General features: G+C 30.2%; 2 protein-coding genes across 3 annotated transcripts in view; both read right to left on the bottom strand.

Annotated features, from left to right (window-relative positions):
• Nucleotides 1-395: 395 nt before the first annotated feature.
• Nucleotides 396-3558, bottom strand: LOC124949686 (chitinase-like protein EN03). Its single transcript, XM_047495251.1, has 6 exons — nt 3400-3558; nt 2996-3127; nt 2354-2607; nt 1694-1997; nt 1331-1493; nt 396-1224 (listed from the first exon to the last, which is right to left on the bottom strand). Exons 2-6 carry the CDS (start codon nt 3114-3116, stop codon nt 762-764), a joined length of 1305 nt encoding a protein of 434 aa, XP_047351207.1. The 5' UTR covers nt 3117-3127; nt 3400-3558; the 3' UTR covers nt 396-761.
• A 3783-nt stretch (nt 3559-7341) lies between these two features.
• LOC124949685 (transcription factor SPT20 homolog) overlaps nt 7342-17500 on the bottom strand; it is an 11636-nt gene continuing 1477 nt past the window's right edge. For both annotated transcript variants that reach the window (XM_047495250.1, XM_047495249.1), the window contains 6 exons: nt 13599-13781; nt 12627-13123; nt 12218-12382; nt 8542-9032; nt 8311-8432; nt 7342-8142 (listed from right to left, as the gene is read on the bottom strand). In XM_047495250.1, coding sequence (XP_047351206.1) covers nt 8114-8142; nt 8311-8432; nt 8542-9032; nt 12218-12382; nt 12627-13123; nt 13599-13779 — 1485 coding nt within the window. In that variant the 5' untranslated portion in view covers nt 13780-13781 and the 3' untranslated portion in view covers nt 7342-8113. The remainder of the gene's footprint in view (nt 8143-8310; nt 8433-8541; nt 9033-12217; nt 12383-12626; nt 13124-13598; nt 13782-17500) is intronic.

The following is a 17500-nucleotide window of genomic DNA, read 5'->3' as shown; positions in this document are numbered from 1 at the left end:
AAAAAGCCGATTAAATGGATATAGTATTGTATTACGTGTAATCTCTCATTGTGTGCCATCGTACGTCATCACAAACACGTTTGATATAATTAACCAATCTGATTCATTTACGTATGCGTGATCTTTGGTAAACATCCCCAGCAAAAAGTGTTTATTCGAATAGACTGCACGAAATATATTATCCATACATATACATACATACGTACATATATATATATATATATATATACATATATATATTATATATGTATATATGTATGTATGTATATGTATATACATACATGCATACATGTATCAAAGATTTACCTTTATTTAATACCCTTCCCAAAATTCATTATCCTAATCGAACGATCAAATGGAAATAGATAGAGAACAAATGAATAACAATTTAGATCTGCAATTATCATTTTTATTTATCTTCCTTATTTCTTATTTGTTGAACTAAAACACATTGAACGAAGGAACTAATATGATCCATCAAGGAATAAATGATCTGTCAAGAGATAGAATAAAGAAATGGAATCGGAGGATAGAAAGAAAAAGAAAAAAAAAAAAAAAAAGAAAAAAAACAGTACAAAAGCGTACCTATGGATATGGATAATGGGACCATTAATAGGATATAAAACTTTTAATCGTCGAAAATCAGTGACAAGAAAAAAAAAACCGAATTAAATCAATTAATTAATATATCGATCGATCGATATCTCTTTAAAAGCTCCAACGTTAAAACAGTCTCCAATCTCTCTCGAATGTCGATAGATCTAGAGCTTATATTTGGCGCCACGTATTATTGGATATTTATCACCGTTGCAAACACCACGGAAATCATCTAACGAAAGATCAAATATCGCAACACCACCAAGCCCTTTGGCCTTCACGTAACTAGCTTTGTTACCAGCCGTATCGGTGTCCTCGAAACCAACCCAAAGACCTTCAGCTCCGGTATCGGCATTGTACGGATCATAGGCATAACTACCATATTTTTTCGATGGATCATTTACCCTCCTTAAACGTCCCAAATTGGTCTCGGTCAATTTCGTGCAAACTTCGGAATAAGACAATATTCCTGGAATACCGGAATGTGGTCCTGGTTCACCTGGACCTTCTGCTACGATAGGTGGTACACCAGAAATTTGACTTTCTGAAGTTAGCTTCCATGTTCTTGCAAAAGTTGGTATACCAACGACTATCTTAGAACCTGGCGTACCATTCTCAAGCCAATACCTTAATAAATTTTTGATAATAAAGATTAGATATATTCGTTCACGGATCTAATGAATAAATGATCGAATGAAAAGAAAAAAAGAAAAAGAACAATCAAATTCTTTACCTAACCGACGAATCGATATTATCCTCTGGAACACGTCCGTAACTACTGTATACCGGAGCAGGATAATCAGCTTCCTTAGGATTACGTTCTGGTGTTTTTTGATCGAACGTCATCAGATGTATAGCATCGAGATTAGGTGACAACAATCGTGCCTCGTAATAAACTGTCAAGAAAGAAAAAGAAAATTAATCGACTGAATGATAATCGTTCGTCCGTCCTCTTGAATACTTATTAAATACGTCATCTTGTATTTTTCCACAATTTGATTTACAAATCGAACAATGCGATTTCCTCGAAGGAATTAATGAAAAATTGAAAGGAAAAAAGAAAAAAAAAAAAAAAACAGAAAAAAAGAACACGTACCACTAGCATTAATATGCGGAAGGACGGTTATCGTAAGAGCCTTTCCTTTTGGTCTCAATTGCGTTTTCAAATCACGAACCATTATGGTAAAACCATCGCGATGTTCCTGTTCCTTATCGTCCTTGAATTTTCCATAACCAAATGTTTTCTTGATTCCATGCCAAAGTGAACCCCAAGTACCACGATTTTTCTTTACTTTCACTGGTGGAAATTGCCAAGCTAGATCGATACCGTCGAAATCATGATCGTTCAATATACGGTTCACAGAGTTGATGAACTTTGATCTTGCCTCTGAGGTTTCGGTCTATCGTATGGAAAATGAAATACATAGATAAGAGATACTCGTTATTTCTTATTACAGTAAAATTATTCTCTCTTAATGATTCATTTTTTATATTATACGAGTCTCTTCATTCACGTCGTTAGATATTATTAAAAATTGTGTATCACACGTTGTACTTATATTTTTTTCTTCTTTTCTTTTTTCTTTCCCTCCTACCCTCCCCCCCCCCCACCCTACCGTCACTTTATTCTTCGTGAATTTTTTTTTTTTTTTCTCAAGATCATTAAATCAATTCCTTCGTATTTTTAAACGAAAGCTATTTTCATTCGATAAAAAACGAAATAAAAAAAAGTATAAATGATCAAGGATTATCTTACCAATGTAAGATATTTGTGTGTTTCCTCGTATGGATCGGCATTTCCACCGATAGACAGATAAACTTTAAGATCTGGAAAAGATTTCTTCAATTGTGTTGTCAATCTGTAATACGCATAGCCAGCGCCAGTATCCAGATTTGGATTCAATGAAATAATTTCAAACGTATCAGGATTAATGCCAGCAAAACCGTATATTAAATGAGTACAGAGAGATAAGGCAGGTCTAACATCCTCGAGTTGGAATTTTCCAGGACCTTAAAATATCACAGAACGAAGGATTTTTTTTATTATGTTATCGATATTTACTTCTCTCGTTTTTCATGTCATGGACAAACAGAGATAAACAGAGAGTGACGTCACGAGCGGAGAAAGTTCCTTTCACGGATATCACCACACATCGTCTACTCTCATCTTAATAAATTATTATTATTATCATTATTATTGTTATTATTATTATTAATATATTAACATAAGTAGATCTTTCGAAAATTTTTAATTAATACGAAAAACATATATGAATTAAAGTTAAACATTTTTTCTTCAAAAGTAACTTTCTAAAGAGCATGCAAATGAATTTTTATAATATTTTCAAGATCATCCCTATCATTTTCGTATTATAAATATTGTTAAAATAATATTTACCTTGTCTTTCAAACGACGTAACATTCCAATAACACACGACCTTGTTATGTTCGTGAGTATCGACGGCAAGTGACGCCTCGAAAATGAGCACGGCCAAAGCCGCAAAAATGAACACCTTCATGTCTGTTGTTCCTAAAAAAAAAAAAAAAGAAGAAAAAAAAAAGAAAAGGTAAAGAAAATTTACGAAAAAGTTCGAAGAATCGATAGAATCGATAATTCGTCGTAAAAAAAAAAAAAAAAAAAAGAAAAAAAACAACAGAAAAAAAGGTATCAACGATGTTCAATCGAAATACTATGATCTCGTTTCGACGAGATTTACAACAGAAAAAAAAAGAAAATATACAGAGAAAAATACCAAAAAAAAGAAAGAAAGAAAACTAAATATCACGTCTTAATGAACTTACCTCTGACGACGAAGGATTCAAACTGTTCGATCCGATCGACTAACCGAGGACTTTGTTATGTTCGTACCATCTTTGAGATTTGGAGTGGGGAGACCAATGATATTACGTCAACCTTCCTTAACAATCTCACATGGCACACAAGGCACCACTCTCTTTTTCACATATGTTAACGAAACTGTATTAGAGTTGGTAAATATATATGTACTACGTATTCACATATGTTTGTATATCTATACGCGTGAAAGAGATACGCCAAGGTTAAAGGTCCTCGAGGTGTCGAGAAAAATCAAGACGAATGAATTTATACGGAATACGAAAGAGAGAGAGAGAGAGAGAGAGAGAGAGAGAGAGAAAATTATGGGTGCAGTCTTTGAACATACGCATAATTTTGAATCTTTAATTTGGAAATTATATTGTTGTCGGTATAATTTATTTAAAGAGAGAGAGAGAGAGAGAGAGAAATTCCTCTTTAATTTTTTCCTCCTTCGATCTTCTTGATCCTTATAATACGACGAACGTATAATATTTTTCCAACGAACAAATCTAATTTTAAATTAATTTTATATTTTTATTTTTCTCGATCTCTTCCAATTCTCTTTTCCTTCTTCTTTTTCTTCGTATGGAAAAATTACGCTAACAGCATATTGTACCAGCACGTTTCATTCAACGAACATACGAGGAGAGACTTCTAACTAGATAATTGAAGGTAACCATCCCAATATGTTATCAAGATGAGCGATGAGATCATTCAGATCTTTTCTAAAATTATCTCGTCGCGGATGGTAGTTCCATTCGTACGAAATTTCAACTTAATTTAAGTTTAAAAATATAACATTATACGGATACATTAGAAACAATTATTAAAAACAAGATATATTATGAACAAACGTCGAAAGAAATGTTTCTTATTTTCTAGTGAAAGTAAAAAAAAAAAAAAAAAAAAAAAAAAAAAAAAAAAAGAAAAGAAAAAAGAAAAAAGAAAAAAAAAAAGAAAAAAGAAAATAAAATAAATAGAATAAAAATTTTAAAAAGGAAAAAAGAAAAAAAGTGAAGAAAAAGAAACGAAAGATATCTTTTGCAAACTCGTGCATAAAATCTATTTAATTTATTTTATTTATTTACGAATACATATCTCTTGTCTGTTCCGGGACCTAATCTTTTTTTATTTTTTCTTCTTCTTTCTTTTTTTATCTTTCATATTTTTTATATATATTTTTTTTTCTTCTTCCTCGAACAATAAAACGTTAGTAAAATTTATCATTCGGATAAACGAAAATTAAAGTCGAAATTAAAGAAGATTAATTATCTAATGAAACATGTCTACGTACTTTTTAACGTCAATTTTATGGATATATTTGATGCGCCAGAAAATGTAGTTCAATTGTGATAACCCAAATGATAGATCAAAACTTTCTCTCTGTCTCTCTTTTTGTACGTTCATTTATTTCAACAAAACACATTTGATATTTCTCATAATTACTTATCTTAAATAAAAAAAAAAAAAAAAAAAAAAAAAAACAACGTTATTATGTTATTTCAGATAACATGTTTAATCAAATTTCTTCGAACTTGATGAATATCTAAATGGTGGTCACGTTTTTTATACCTTTCATTCTTTTTTTTTTCTTTGTCTTCGTTCTCGTTCATCAAAGAAATTAAATTATATTCGGTCGTCAGATTGGTTCGATTTTTTTTTATTTTTATTTCTTTATTTTTTTTTTTTGTTTTTGGAAGAACGTGAAAAAGAAAAAAAAAAAGAAAAAAAAAGGAAAAAACGAAAGAAGCAAATTATAAAAAAAGGAATATCAATCATTAGCGCCATTTCATGTGCTCGTTAACTTCGAATAAGGTCAGATTCGTCGTTATATTTCTTTGTTCTTGTTTTCTTGTTTTTTTTTTTTCCTCGATTTTCTTTCTCTTTTTGTTACATATAATCGAATTAAGTTAGACAGAAACGTGCCGATAATTATCTCGTAAATTTTATGAACTTCCAGGTCGTCGAGCGTGTAACAGTTTGAACAATGACGCTTGTCGTCATGCAAATTAAATTCTAAGAACGGTACGAACATATCGTAATATATATTCACTCTCTCGAATAGCTTATATAATATAGATCTCGGCAATGAGTCAGAGTCTCGCGGACAAACAGATCACATATTGAGACCATTAAATGTCTTTTGATCTATTCTCCGTTATGATAAATTAGTAATAAGAAAATATAAATAATGAAAATAATAAACAATGAGATAAATATTATCAATATTTCAATAAAAACTTTGATTCCTTTTTATCTTTTTCTGACTCTATATATATATATGTATATATATATATATTCAGATATATTGATATATACATACATAAAAAATATATATATACATATACACACACACACACACACACACATGCGCATATATACTGTGAGAATTTAAGTACTTGTACAATAAAAATATAGAAATATAATGCATTCCAATTGTAGTGATACTTAAGTACACAATTATATATAGATATATGTATTATAAGTATATTTTATAATAAAGATATATATATATATATATATATATATATATGTGTATACGTGTATATATATCTTTATTATAAAATATGCTTATCTCGTAATAAAACGTATATAGAATAAAATAAAGACGTCAATTGGAAAATGATTTCTTGAGAAATGTTATCGCATTCAATAATTAACCGAATAGCTATATATATGTATATATACATACATACATACATATATATATATATGGAAGAGCATTGTAAATACCGTACTCTCTCACGTATCTCTATAATTCGAAATTCAAGGAAGAAATATATTCCGCATCGATGAACGGAACGTATCTCGATTACGTGGAAAATGTACATTATTTTCGACGGCACGATGATCTGAAAAAATATCGATGACTTCACGATAACGTGTTTCGACGCAACGACATCAAAGATTATTTCTAAGTATATATGTATGTATGTATGTATGTATATATGTATATATTTTTTTTTTTCTTTTTCTTTCCCGTCTTTTTTTGTTTCAATTATTGAAAATAATCGAGGAAAATAGCCGAGAGATGATTGCATAAAAGGAAAATGAAAAATAAAATTTATTAGAAATAAATAGATTTTTTTTTAATAATCTCATCGATATCATTCGATCCTATTCGTTTAATATAGATTAGAAAAAGTTCCTGTGTCATTTAAAAGTTGTTCTTCTCTTCTTTTTCAGTTTTTTTTTTCTTTTTTTTTTTTAAGGACGAATGTCAAACTTAATTTTTATTTATTTTTTTTTTTTTTTTTATTACGAAAAGAAATAAAAAATAATCAAAATAATAATAATAATAATAATAATAATAATAATAATAATAACAAAAACATATGTATGTATGTATGTATATATATACATTCGTACAGTGTCTCTTCTGCATTAAATTCTACGATTATATCAACAAACTTCACTTTCATTATAATAAATTCCTTAAAATAATTAATTTAACATTCGTTCGATCCATCCTTCTATCTTACTCACTCTAGCGTTAAGTCCTTTCGATCGTTCAAAAGTAAAAATTGTTATCGTTCAAAAATATAAAATATAAATGTGATATTATTATAATATATCGACGAGCAATACGAGTCGACGATCGCACGACTCCTTACTTTCTTTTTTCTATTTTACTTTTATTATTTTTCTTTTAAGACATAACAATACACACACAGACACTATATGTATGCATATATATATATATATATATATGTATGTATTGTTTGTCAACAAGTGTGCATCGAATCTCGATTATCCTAAGTAATAAGTGCATTTAAGTCACAGATGATCTCTACGTAGGCGAAAAAACGAACATTTCTCGTTCGCGAACATTAATATACATATTGTTCAAGATTAGAACCTTTTATAGAGACACAAAGAGTCGCCATTTCTCTGTATGTCTGTGTGACTTATATATATATATATATATATATATATATATATATATATATATTTGTTTGCTTGTTTCTTTTCTTTTCTTTTTTTTTTTTTTGTTAATTATTTCTTTTGTATTAATCCTAAAAAAATACAGTCTGTTTCCTCTATCAATCTCGATAATCTCATTTGAAAAAAATTTCGCAATCGAATCGCTGTACACATATATATATATATATATATATATGTATATATATATATACATATAGGCGACGTATAAATTTTCTCTTAAAAAGAACGATTCGCTCGCTTCGATACTTCTTTTTCTTTTTTTTTTCTTTCTTTTCCTTCTTCTTTTCGTAAATATTATAGAGCGCGGCTGTTAAAAAAAAAAAAAAAAAAAAAAGGAAGTACGAAGACAATTGGGAAGATAGATGGATAATGTTTAAAAAGGCGAATAAAAGAAAAAATCTAAACACTCGAAAGTTAGGCTACTTGACGATTTCCGTATAAAGTCGAGATATTGTAGTATCTCAACTTTCTTTTTTTTTTTTAACGAGAATCATTAACGAACTATTGTTGCGTTATCCTTCAATCTCATCGTATGTTTCTTTCGTCATCGTCGTCTTCGTAAAGTTGATAATGAGAAAGAAAGAAAAAAACATTTTAAAAAAAAATTAGAAAAATATATATACGAAAAATATCTCGCAGTGTATAGCACGAGGGATGATTTATCATGAAAGACGATTAAGATTACGATTTGTCTCGTAAAAAAATTAGCCTCGTTCGTCGTTTACATCTCCTCGTTCATATAGCATCCTCGGGATCATCCTCGTCTGGAAACAAAAAAAAGAAGGAGAAAAAAAATATAAAGAAGAAGACAAAGAAAAGAAAATTCAGAAAAACCCATCATTCGATTATTCATAAAAAAAAAAAAAAGAAAAAAGAAAAAAGAAAAAAATTCTCTCTCTCTCTCTCTCTCTTTCTTTCTATTTATCTGTTACCTTCTTCCTCTTCGCCTTCAGCCAAACGCAAATCTTCTATTTTTTGAGCTTGAGGTTCGTATTCCGCACCAACGTACTGTTCCTCACCTGCACCAAATTGTCTGTCAACGACGCTTTCCAATCTGCAATATATGAAAAGAATTTGTTTTTTCCTTTTTCTTTTTTTTTTTTTTTTTTTTTTTTTATATATAAATTTTTAATAACATAAGTTATCAAAGATAATTCAATTACCCAGGCAATCGATCGATCGGATTGGGTTCCTCGCCAAATTCCTGTACGCCCGGTTTCACTTTAAACCAATTGCCATTTTGTCGTCTACCACCAACAATCTGATCAACGCCATGTTTATTCCCAGACAAACTTTTATACGGTGGATCTATGTTATCGTTATCGTTATCATTATCGTTATCATTATCGTTAACTTCATTCTCTTTTTCCTTATTATTTACTTCCGATATAACTTCCTTCTTCTTCAAAGCTATATTCTGAACGACGGATTCGTCGTTCTTTAATAATTTTTCATTGATCTTCTCCTTCTCGATCTTCTCGGCATTTTGATCCATTATCATTAAAATTGGTAATACACCAGGTGGAATTTTCACCTTCGAAGCGATTTTAACAGCTTTGTTAGAAGACACGGAATCGATTATGCTGTTAGATTTCGTGCTGGTGTCCAATTTCAATACTGGTATCGTTTTCATCGAGCTCGACGAGACAATGATCTGAAAAATGTCATCATTCGTGAATTAATACGATCAGATTGTAAAATTTTTACGATCAACCTTTTTTATCTTCCTTTTTACTCTTTCTTTTTTTTCCCACTCAGCTACTAAATTCTACTTCGTTCACGATATATATATATATATATATATTATTAATTAGACTTGCAGGATATTTAAATTTCTTATTAATTAACTTAACTAATCGACTTACCTGCTTAACCTGACAAACTCGTCGACAGTACTCAACCTCGAGTATAGGATTTTTAAGGTTCCATAAAGTAAGTATATCAATCACTTCTACGAAAGATTACTTTAATCTACCATTCTCTATCGACACTACAAAAGCGAGCAGTACTAATGAAAAAAAAAAAAAAAAAGAAAAAAGAAGAAAAAGGACGAGAAAACAAAGAATTAAAATAACAATGAAAAATAATAATAATAATTATAATAAATAATAATAATAAAAAAATATATTCGGAGCATGCAACTTAAAATAAGGATCTTGAATGAACTATTAAGAAAGCATCTTTGATCATTTTTTAAATGGATCATTCAGTACATTAAGTTTTACGAAATGAAAAGAATAACGTTAATTGTAAGTTACGTCGTCTGTTACATTAATTGTTATATTTCTAATCATTTCTTTTTTTCCCCTCGAACAAGTTTTTACCCTTTGTAATTGCAATTGATTAGTATTGGACTTAGTATTTTTTTCCTCTCTTTATCGTTACTTTCAAGTTCGTAAAAAAAAAAAAAAAAAAAAAGTCAACTTCTTTTGAAAAAAAAAAGCAAAAAAAAAAAAAAAGAAAAAAGGGAAGAGAAATTATCGAAAGCTTGTAAGTACGATTAGGTAAGAAGAACAGGGGGTGCCAGTAAAAATGCGAGCCGATAAAAATAATAACAATTTATTAATGCGGTAAGTAACATAGAAGAGTACAAGGCGTATCGCTGATGATGTGCAAAAGTCTTATTTTTCTGTCTTTTTTTTTTTCTTTTTCGATTTTTTTTTTCTTTTTTTTTTTTCCTTTTTTTTGTTTTTCTTTTTTTTTTTTTTTTTTCCTTTTTTTTTTGTTGTAATTTTCTCGCGCATACACATGATCATCTTTTCTCTCTTCTTCGTCAGAGAAAGAAAAGGATCTATTCCAACGAAAGAAGCGATATATATCCTTTACTTACGACCTTTCTTCTTCTTTGTTTATTTATTTATTTATTTATTTATTTATTTATTTATTTACTCTTTTTTTTTCCTTTTCTTTTCTTTTCTTTTCTATCCTTATTAAGATTCAAATAATAAAATGTATAATAAAAAAAAAAACTCTTTCACGTATATTAATTTATCCTTCATTTCTTCACATATTGCATATCGTTTTTCTTTTCCTTCTTCTTCATCTTCCTCTTGTATATTGCATTATTTTTAAACATATTAATTTAAGTAATTTAATTACAATCAAGAACTATTTGCATTTATCATTATAATACTATCGAAGAGTAAAGATTTTTCGATTTTCAATTATAAATCGAATCTTATAAATAAATAAATATACATATATATATATATATATATATAAATATAAATATATGTATATATTTATTATTGGTAAATAATCTGTAAGTAAATACACCGTATAAAATGACGAAGTTTAAATGCATATCCGATAAGGCGCGATTTTCGTCTATTAAAATCGTCACGAAATAAAGATACGAATATTATTATCGAATAATGTCGTCATGGTCATCGTCATCGTCATTGTCATCTTCGTATAGTCATAATCTATCTACCATACCCAATTTAATATCATGCAACTACGTGGCACATAGAAATAAAATTTAAAAAGGGAAAGAAGGAAAGAGAGAGAAAGAAAAGAGAGAAAAAAAGAAAGAAAAAAGAAAGAGAGAAAAACATAAAGGACGAGCCAAAGTAAATAAAATAAAAAAAGAAAAAAAAAAGAAAAAATAGTAAAAAAATAATAAATAAAAAAAAAAGGAAGGAAACAAAATGACCCAAAAATATCCCGCTAGAGAAACTAACAGAAATGCACATATACGGTACTGTCTAGAATCCTTTGAGTGTTACCGACGCATATATGCGTCCGACAAAAATTATCGGAGTCATATTTGCGCGAGGCAAATTTCTTTTTCAACTTACACTCCCGAAACGAATAAAGATTATCAATGTTCAAGATGAATAGATATATTTATCTTACTATATTTATATTAGATACGCGAGAAAGTATTTCTTTAGAGAACAAAGAGAAAGAGAAAGAGAAAGAGAAAGAGAGAGAGAGAGAGAGAGAGAAAGAGAAAAAAAATTTTAATCTAAATATGCCCACACTCAAAGGATTAAAAACAATATGTCTCACTCGAAGGCACATTCTCACAAATAATGCGACGATCTACTAGTTTTTACTTCATTGATAAGATCCAAGAAGCCGAAGTCGTCGATATTATTACTCTCTCTCTTTTTTTTTTTTGTTCCATTTTTTTTTCCCTTCTTTTTCCTTCGAAAAATATACGTCCATATCGATTGTTCTAAAACGATCGACAATTGTTTTCATTTGTGCTCTTTCATTTTTTAATAAACACGATTCGGTTACCAACGATGATCTCCTCTTTAAAAGGATTCAATTCCCTACTTCCTCTTTCTGTTGCCAAGCATCAGCCGCCGCCTCATTATCGGTATCTCTAAAGTCAGGAAAATTATTTTGTGCATCCGGCCGGGCCAGAGTATCGGTATCATCGGTATTCGGTGACTTCTCGTTTAAAATTTTATTCTCGAGATCGGTAGGTTCTTTCGAGGATGATTTTTTCGGTGGTGCCAGAACCTGCTTTTGTAGATCCTGTACACCATCTACGTCCGCCGTATTTTTTTTCTCTAATTCCTCCTCGGCAACATCCTCGGCTGAAGGGAAACCTTCCTCTTTTCTATTTCGTTTGTCTCTTAGATCATAAGGCAATGGTAATAATTTTTGTTGTTCCTCATCTTTAACTTCGTTAGGACCTACCGGTATGATATTATCATCTTCCGGTGCAAATCTTACATTACTTTGTTCCTGATTCGGTAAAACGTCGTCCTGTTCATCCTGAATGTTCCTCTCGTTCGATAATGCATCCCCGATCGCGTGATGATTGCGAGGAGCGGGCAGAGGTTCTGAATTCATTTCATCGTCGTTGTTCGGCCGACTTACCTGTACATTTTGTTGTTGTTGTTGTTGTTGTTGTTGTTGCTGTGGCTGTTGACGTTCTTCCTGTGTTGGATCTATCGCCGTATTATCCGGCATATTTTGTTCACCTGGCAGCGACTGTTTAGGACTAATCAGACTTGTCTCCGATAATGTTGATTTGCATCGTTTCTATAATTGGATAAATCAATCGTCAATTTTTTTTTACACACATATATATATATATATATATATATATATATATATATATATATGTACATATTTATAAAAAATTCCTATGTCTTTGAACATATATATATATATATATATATATATATATATATATATATATATATAAATTATTAAAATTGTCAAAAGGAACAATTCGTTTAACGTTGACGAAAATATGAAAACGATAATAGAAAAGCGAGATTACCTTTTCATTGTCCAATTCTCGTTTAAGTTGTATGACCTCCTTTCTCAAATGTTCGATCGTACTATCGGTGTTACCAGTACTCTTCATCAAATCATTGTACTTTTCCTCCAACTTAGTCTTCTCCGTATCCAATTCCAAATATTTGTTTTTAAAATTTTCCAATGTTCTATCCTTCTCCCCAATAATTTTCTCCTTATCCTCGTTCGTCTGTCTGATACGACTATGAAGATCTTGAAGAGTAGATTCCAACCTGTTCGTTTCCTCCAATACCTGTTTCTCGCGTTTCTTATACTCTTCCTGAAGATCCTGATGCTCGGTCTGAAGTATCTTATAGGTCTGCTGAAGCGAATTGAATCTCTGCATCGCCTCTATACTGTCCTTATCTCTCAAAGATTTCTCTCGGGAGGCACGTTGCTGAAGTTCCTGTTTCACAGCGGCATTCGAACTTTTCTCCTCGGCCAAAGATTTTTCTAGTCGTACCTTGTACTCGAATATCACTGAAAAATCATTGCTCGTTTAAATATTTTTTTTTTTTTTCTTTTTTTTTTCTCTTTTATTTCCTTCATCCACCCCCCCCCCCTTTCTTTCTCTCTTTCTCTCTCTCCCTCTCTCTCTCTCTCTCTCTGAATAATCATCTATTAAGTAATAATCGCGATTCAAGATATACGGTAGTCTCGTACAAACATTAACGCAATAAATTAAATATAAAAATTTAATCTCAAATTTTTAACGCGTGTTTATCAATTTATTATGAAAATGTATAATTGAATAGATTAACCTAAAATTTATAGCGAAATTTTACACTTCACTGTACTTTTTTTTTCTTTTTTTTTTTTTTTTTTTTTTTTTACCTATCGTCGTGATTTACATCGCATGCAAATTTAAAAGGGGTGTAATGCAAATAAAAGTATACATGTGTGTGTGTGTGTGTGTGTGTGTGTGTGTGTGTGTGTGTGTACACATAATATATACCTTGAAGTTGTGCAGCAAGTGACTCGTGTTGATGAACGCACTGGATATGAAGATCACGTAGCCTGGCCATCTCTGAGGTGGCGGCGCGGTAAAGAAACACCAATAATATGATCACCACCCCGCAACCCCCGTACACAGCCAGGCGTCCACCACGGCCTCTTCCAAGCCGAGAACCGCTCATCGCTATAAAAAAAAAAAGAAAAAAAAGGAAAGAAAAAAGAAAACAAAAACAAAAAAGAACATACAAAAATCATCAAATAAATGAAATAAAATAAAACGAAAAAAAAAAAAAGAAAGATGAATTATTACAATAAATGATTATTCGTCCGACTTGACATTACGAATGAGAACCACTGATATTTCCCCCTAATAAAGACTTCGACGCAGGTGAATATACTTAGTGACACAGAGAAAGGGATAGGTTCTTGGACTCGTGGCTTACTCTTAAAACGCGTAAGGAACAAGGTCACTGAGAATATTCGTAATACTTATAACCGGTATACTGTTGTACTTTAACGAAGGACGAACTCGCATCAATTATGGCGCTTTCACCTCTCCCTCCATTTTTTTTCTATACAGTAAAGTCTACGTAAAACGCAGTCGACAATTTCAATTGCGAGTACGAAAGGATTTTTGACTCTTTTCTATCCTTCTCTCTCTCTCTCTCTCTCTCTCTCTCTCTCTCTCTCTCTCTCTCTCTCTCTCTCTCTCTCTCTCTCTCTCTTTTTCTTTACAAATAATCATGCACACATGTGTATATATATATATATATATGCACACGTATTTTGCTAAACATTCTCCAAAACATTCCGACACCGGAGTACATGTGCAAGAATATAGTTAAAAAAAAAAAAAAAAAAAAAGAAAAAATGAAAATGAAAATGAAAAGAAAAAAAAAAAGAAAAAAGAAAAAATAGAGAAAAAGAAGTAGCCTATAAAAATTTCCTTGTTAAATCTGGCCAGTAATCGAGGTTAACATACGCACGTATGTATATACACGGTTAATGAGCATCGTTGCACTATTCAAAGCTTGCTTTGTTAGCCGACCAATTATTTCACAGCATTTCGAAATTTCTCGACCCAATTTCTTTCGCTTCTTCTATTTGAACAATCAACTTTTTCTTTCTTTAATTTTAATTTATACACACACACACACACACACGCACATATATATATATATATATATATATATATATATATATATATATATGAAATCGTAAGATATATAATCAATCAAGTAGATTATTAAAACTTTAATTACAAGCTCTAAAAATGGTTTTTATTACCGTAGTATCCTGGTTTAGGAGTAGCTAATTTTATCTCGCACAAAGTTGTTACGAGATTGACATTTTTGTCGATACTATGATACACGGTCCAACATCCTCGTGATTTTATTCGCGAAATCGGATATTTCGTATTGCCTGTGGTAAAGGTAGCAGTCTCAAAGAAAAATATAAGAGAGTAAGAGAGAGAGAAGAGAGAGAGAGAGAGAGAGAGAGAAGTTGACCTCGTCCGACAAACGACTTAGATTTTATTTTAGCTTTTTACTCTCCTCTCGTCCTTCGCTAAGAGTACACCACCTTACCGTTGAAAACGCTCTGTACTCTTTAAGACTATAGAAAAGTCCAAAAAAAAAAAAAAGGAAAAAAAAAATAGCATAAAATATAATACAAAAAAGAAATAAACTACGTACACAACGATGTTTTACGATCCAACATTTCAAAAATAAAACTGTCAAAAATGATAAAGATTACTTTTTTAAGAACTTTTGTACTTATACCCACAAATGAACAAAAACGTGACTAATTTTCTTTTTCTACACAATTATTTCTAAATTATCCAGGAACTCAGAAATTCTCTTTCTCTCTCTCTATCTCTCTGTCTCTCTGTTTGTCTGTCTCTCTCTCTCTCTCTCTCTCTCTCTCTCTTTTATTTTTTAATATACAGAATAAAAAAAAAACACCAAAGCCTTTTATCTTCCATTGAGTAGCATATGCGAAAATAAAAGTTTACTTATCGAAATAGTATACTAATCGCATAATTAGCGAACTGAAATATTATCATTACGAATACTATGATATTTATTTTTCTATTTCACCATATTAATCTTCCAATTAATTACGTTATAATCAGATAAATAATATATATTTTTTAAGATACTGTATTTCTTTTTTTCTTTTTCTTCAAGGTTAACAAGTCTCTCGACAAAAGGTAACATATATATCGAAAAAAAAAGAAATTAAAAAATAACAACAACAAAATTAATTAATTCATTGATTGATTAAAAAAGAAATTGAAAAAGTAAAATTGAAAAAAAAAAAAAAATAATAAAAAGATTTTTAATTGAAAAAATATAAAAAAGAAAATAATAAAATAAAATAAAATAAAATAAAATAAAGTAAAATAAAATAAAACAAAATAAAATAAAATAAAATAGAATACAAAAAGAAAAAGAAAGCGAAAGAGTTAACTGTGTCTACAAGGAACGTTCCGTTCATGGGTTCACTGACATTTCGGAGCAGGCGCACTGACTCTTGTTTTCTACGTGACATGCGCGCGCGAACACATACACACATACACACACGCGTACAATCGCTATTACCAAGCGAGAATAATTTTGACAATAATTTGATCGATGCCAGATTTTAATTTTAATTTTAATTTTAATTTTAATTTTAATTTTAATTTTAATTTTAATTTTAATTTTACTTACAATTCTTTTTCTTTTCTTTCTTTTTTCTTTTTACAGAAGAAATATATTTAAATATTATTGAAAAATACAAGTATTAAAGAAAGAAAGAAATACACGCACATACATACACATACACACACATACGCACACATACGCACACACATTCTCTTAGAAAAAAAATCGATTATTTAAGAGGATAGAAATTTTTCATAAATTTTCTACCTTCGTGTTTTCATTTTTCTCTTTTCTCTGTCCTCAATCCCCATCATTATTTAGTTTCTACCATAAGACTAGACATTTATTCGGCAAAAATTTTGCGCGGGAAATATAAAATGAATTTATAAAGGAGACGACATAAAAATAAATGTAATAAAACGACAATATCGTAGTAGATCCTCGTCATACTTAGGTATTAACTCATGCGATAAGATCGTAAAAAATATTTACTACGTTTTCGATCGATGAGTTACAAAGAAGATTTGAATTATTTATTACTTTGTTCCTCTTGCCTTCTCTCTCTCTCTCTCTCTCTCTCCCTCTCTCTCTCTCCCTACCACCACCCCCGTTGCCATTCGTCCCTTTCACCCTTTAACAATTGAACAATTAAAAAAAAAAAAAATCTCCATTATTTTTTGACAAAAGTAAAATGCAATTATTTCTTGCACGATTCGTTGGAACGATTAAAGTTAATTATTTGCCTTCGAGAAATCGGGTCATCGATCGCAACAAACAAACAAACAAGCAAACAAACAAACAAACAAAAAGAAAAAAGGAAGAAAGAAAAAAAAATCGATCCAGATGCGACACCTTGGTCAATATTATTCCTATCGAATGTATTATCGTTGGAATATAATACGTGACATTTTGCAAAGTAAATTTCTTTCGTAATACTAATAGTTCATATTCTTATTCACGTGATAAAAAATAAACAGTGGTAACACGGAAATAACATTGTACATAATCAAACGACAATTAAAAGACCGGTCTTCGTTTACTTGCTATCGTTCAGGAAAAAAAAAAAAAAACAAAAAAAAAAGAAGAAGAAGAAGAGAAAAAAAGAAAAAAGAGAGAGAGAGAGAGAGAGAGAGAGAGAGAGAGAGAGAAAAAGGTCACCTTTTAATTATTTATCAGAGATGTTGTTTCCTGTCACAATTTGCAAATGACTTGCGCAATAGTGTTTTTTAACTCGCTTGATCGAACGTGGAAGTAA

Source organism: Vespa velutina, chromosome 6 (genome assembly GCF_912470025.1).
Source record: "Vespa velutina chromosome 6, iVesVel2.1, whole genome shotgun sequence".
Classification (NCBI taxonomy): Eukaryota; Metazoa; Arthropoda; class Insecta; order Hymenoptera; family Vespidae; genus Vespa; species Vespa velutina.
This window is presented reverse-complemented; position numbering and strand designations above follow the sequence as displayed.

Excerpts from the sequence above, each read along its gene's own strand:
- LOC124949686 (XM_047495251.1), bottom strand. The coding sequence starts at position 3,116 with ATGAAGGTGTTCATTTTTGCGGCTTTGGCCGTGCTCATTTTCGAGGCG. Across the intron at positions 2,608-2,995 it reads TACGTCGTTTGAAAGACAAG|GTCCTGGAAAATTCCAACTC; the intron begins GTAAATATTATT and ends TGATATTTTAAG. Across the intron at positions 1,998-2,353 it reads CACACAAATATCTTACATTG|ACCGAAACCTCAGAGGCAAG; the intron begins GTAAGATAATCC and ends TCCATACGATAG.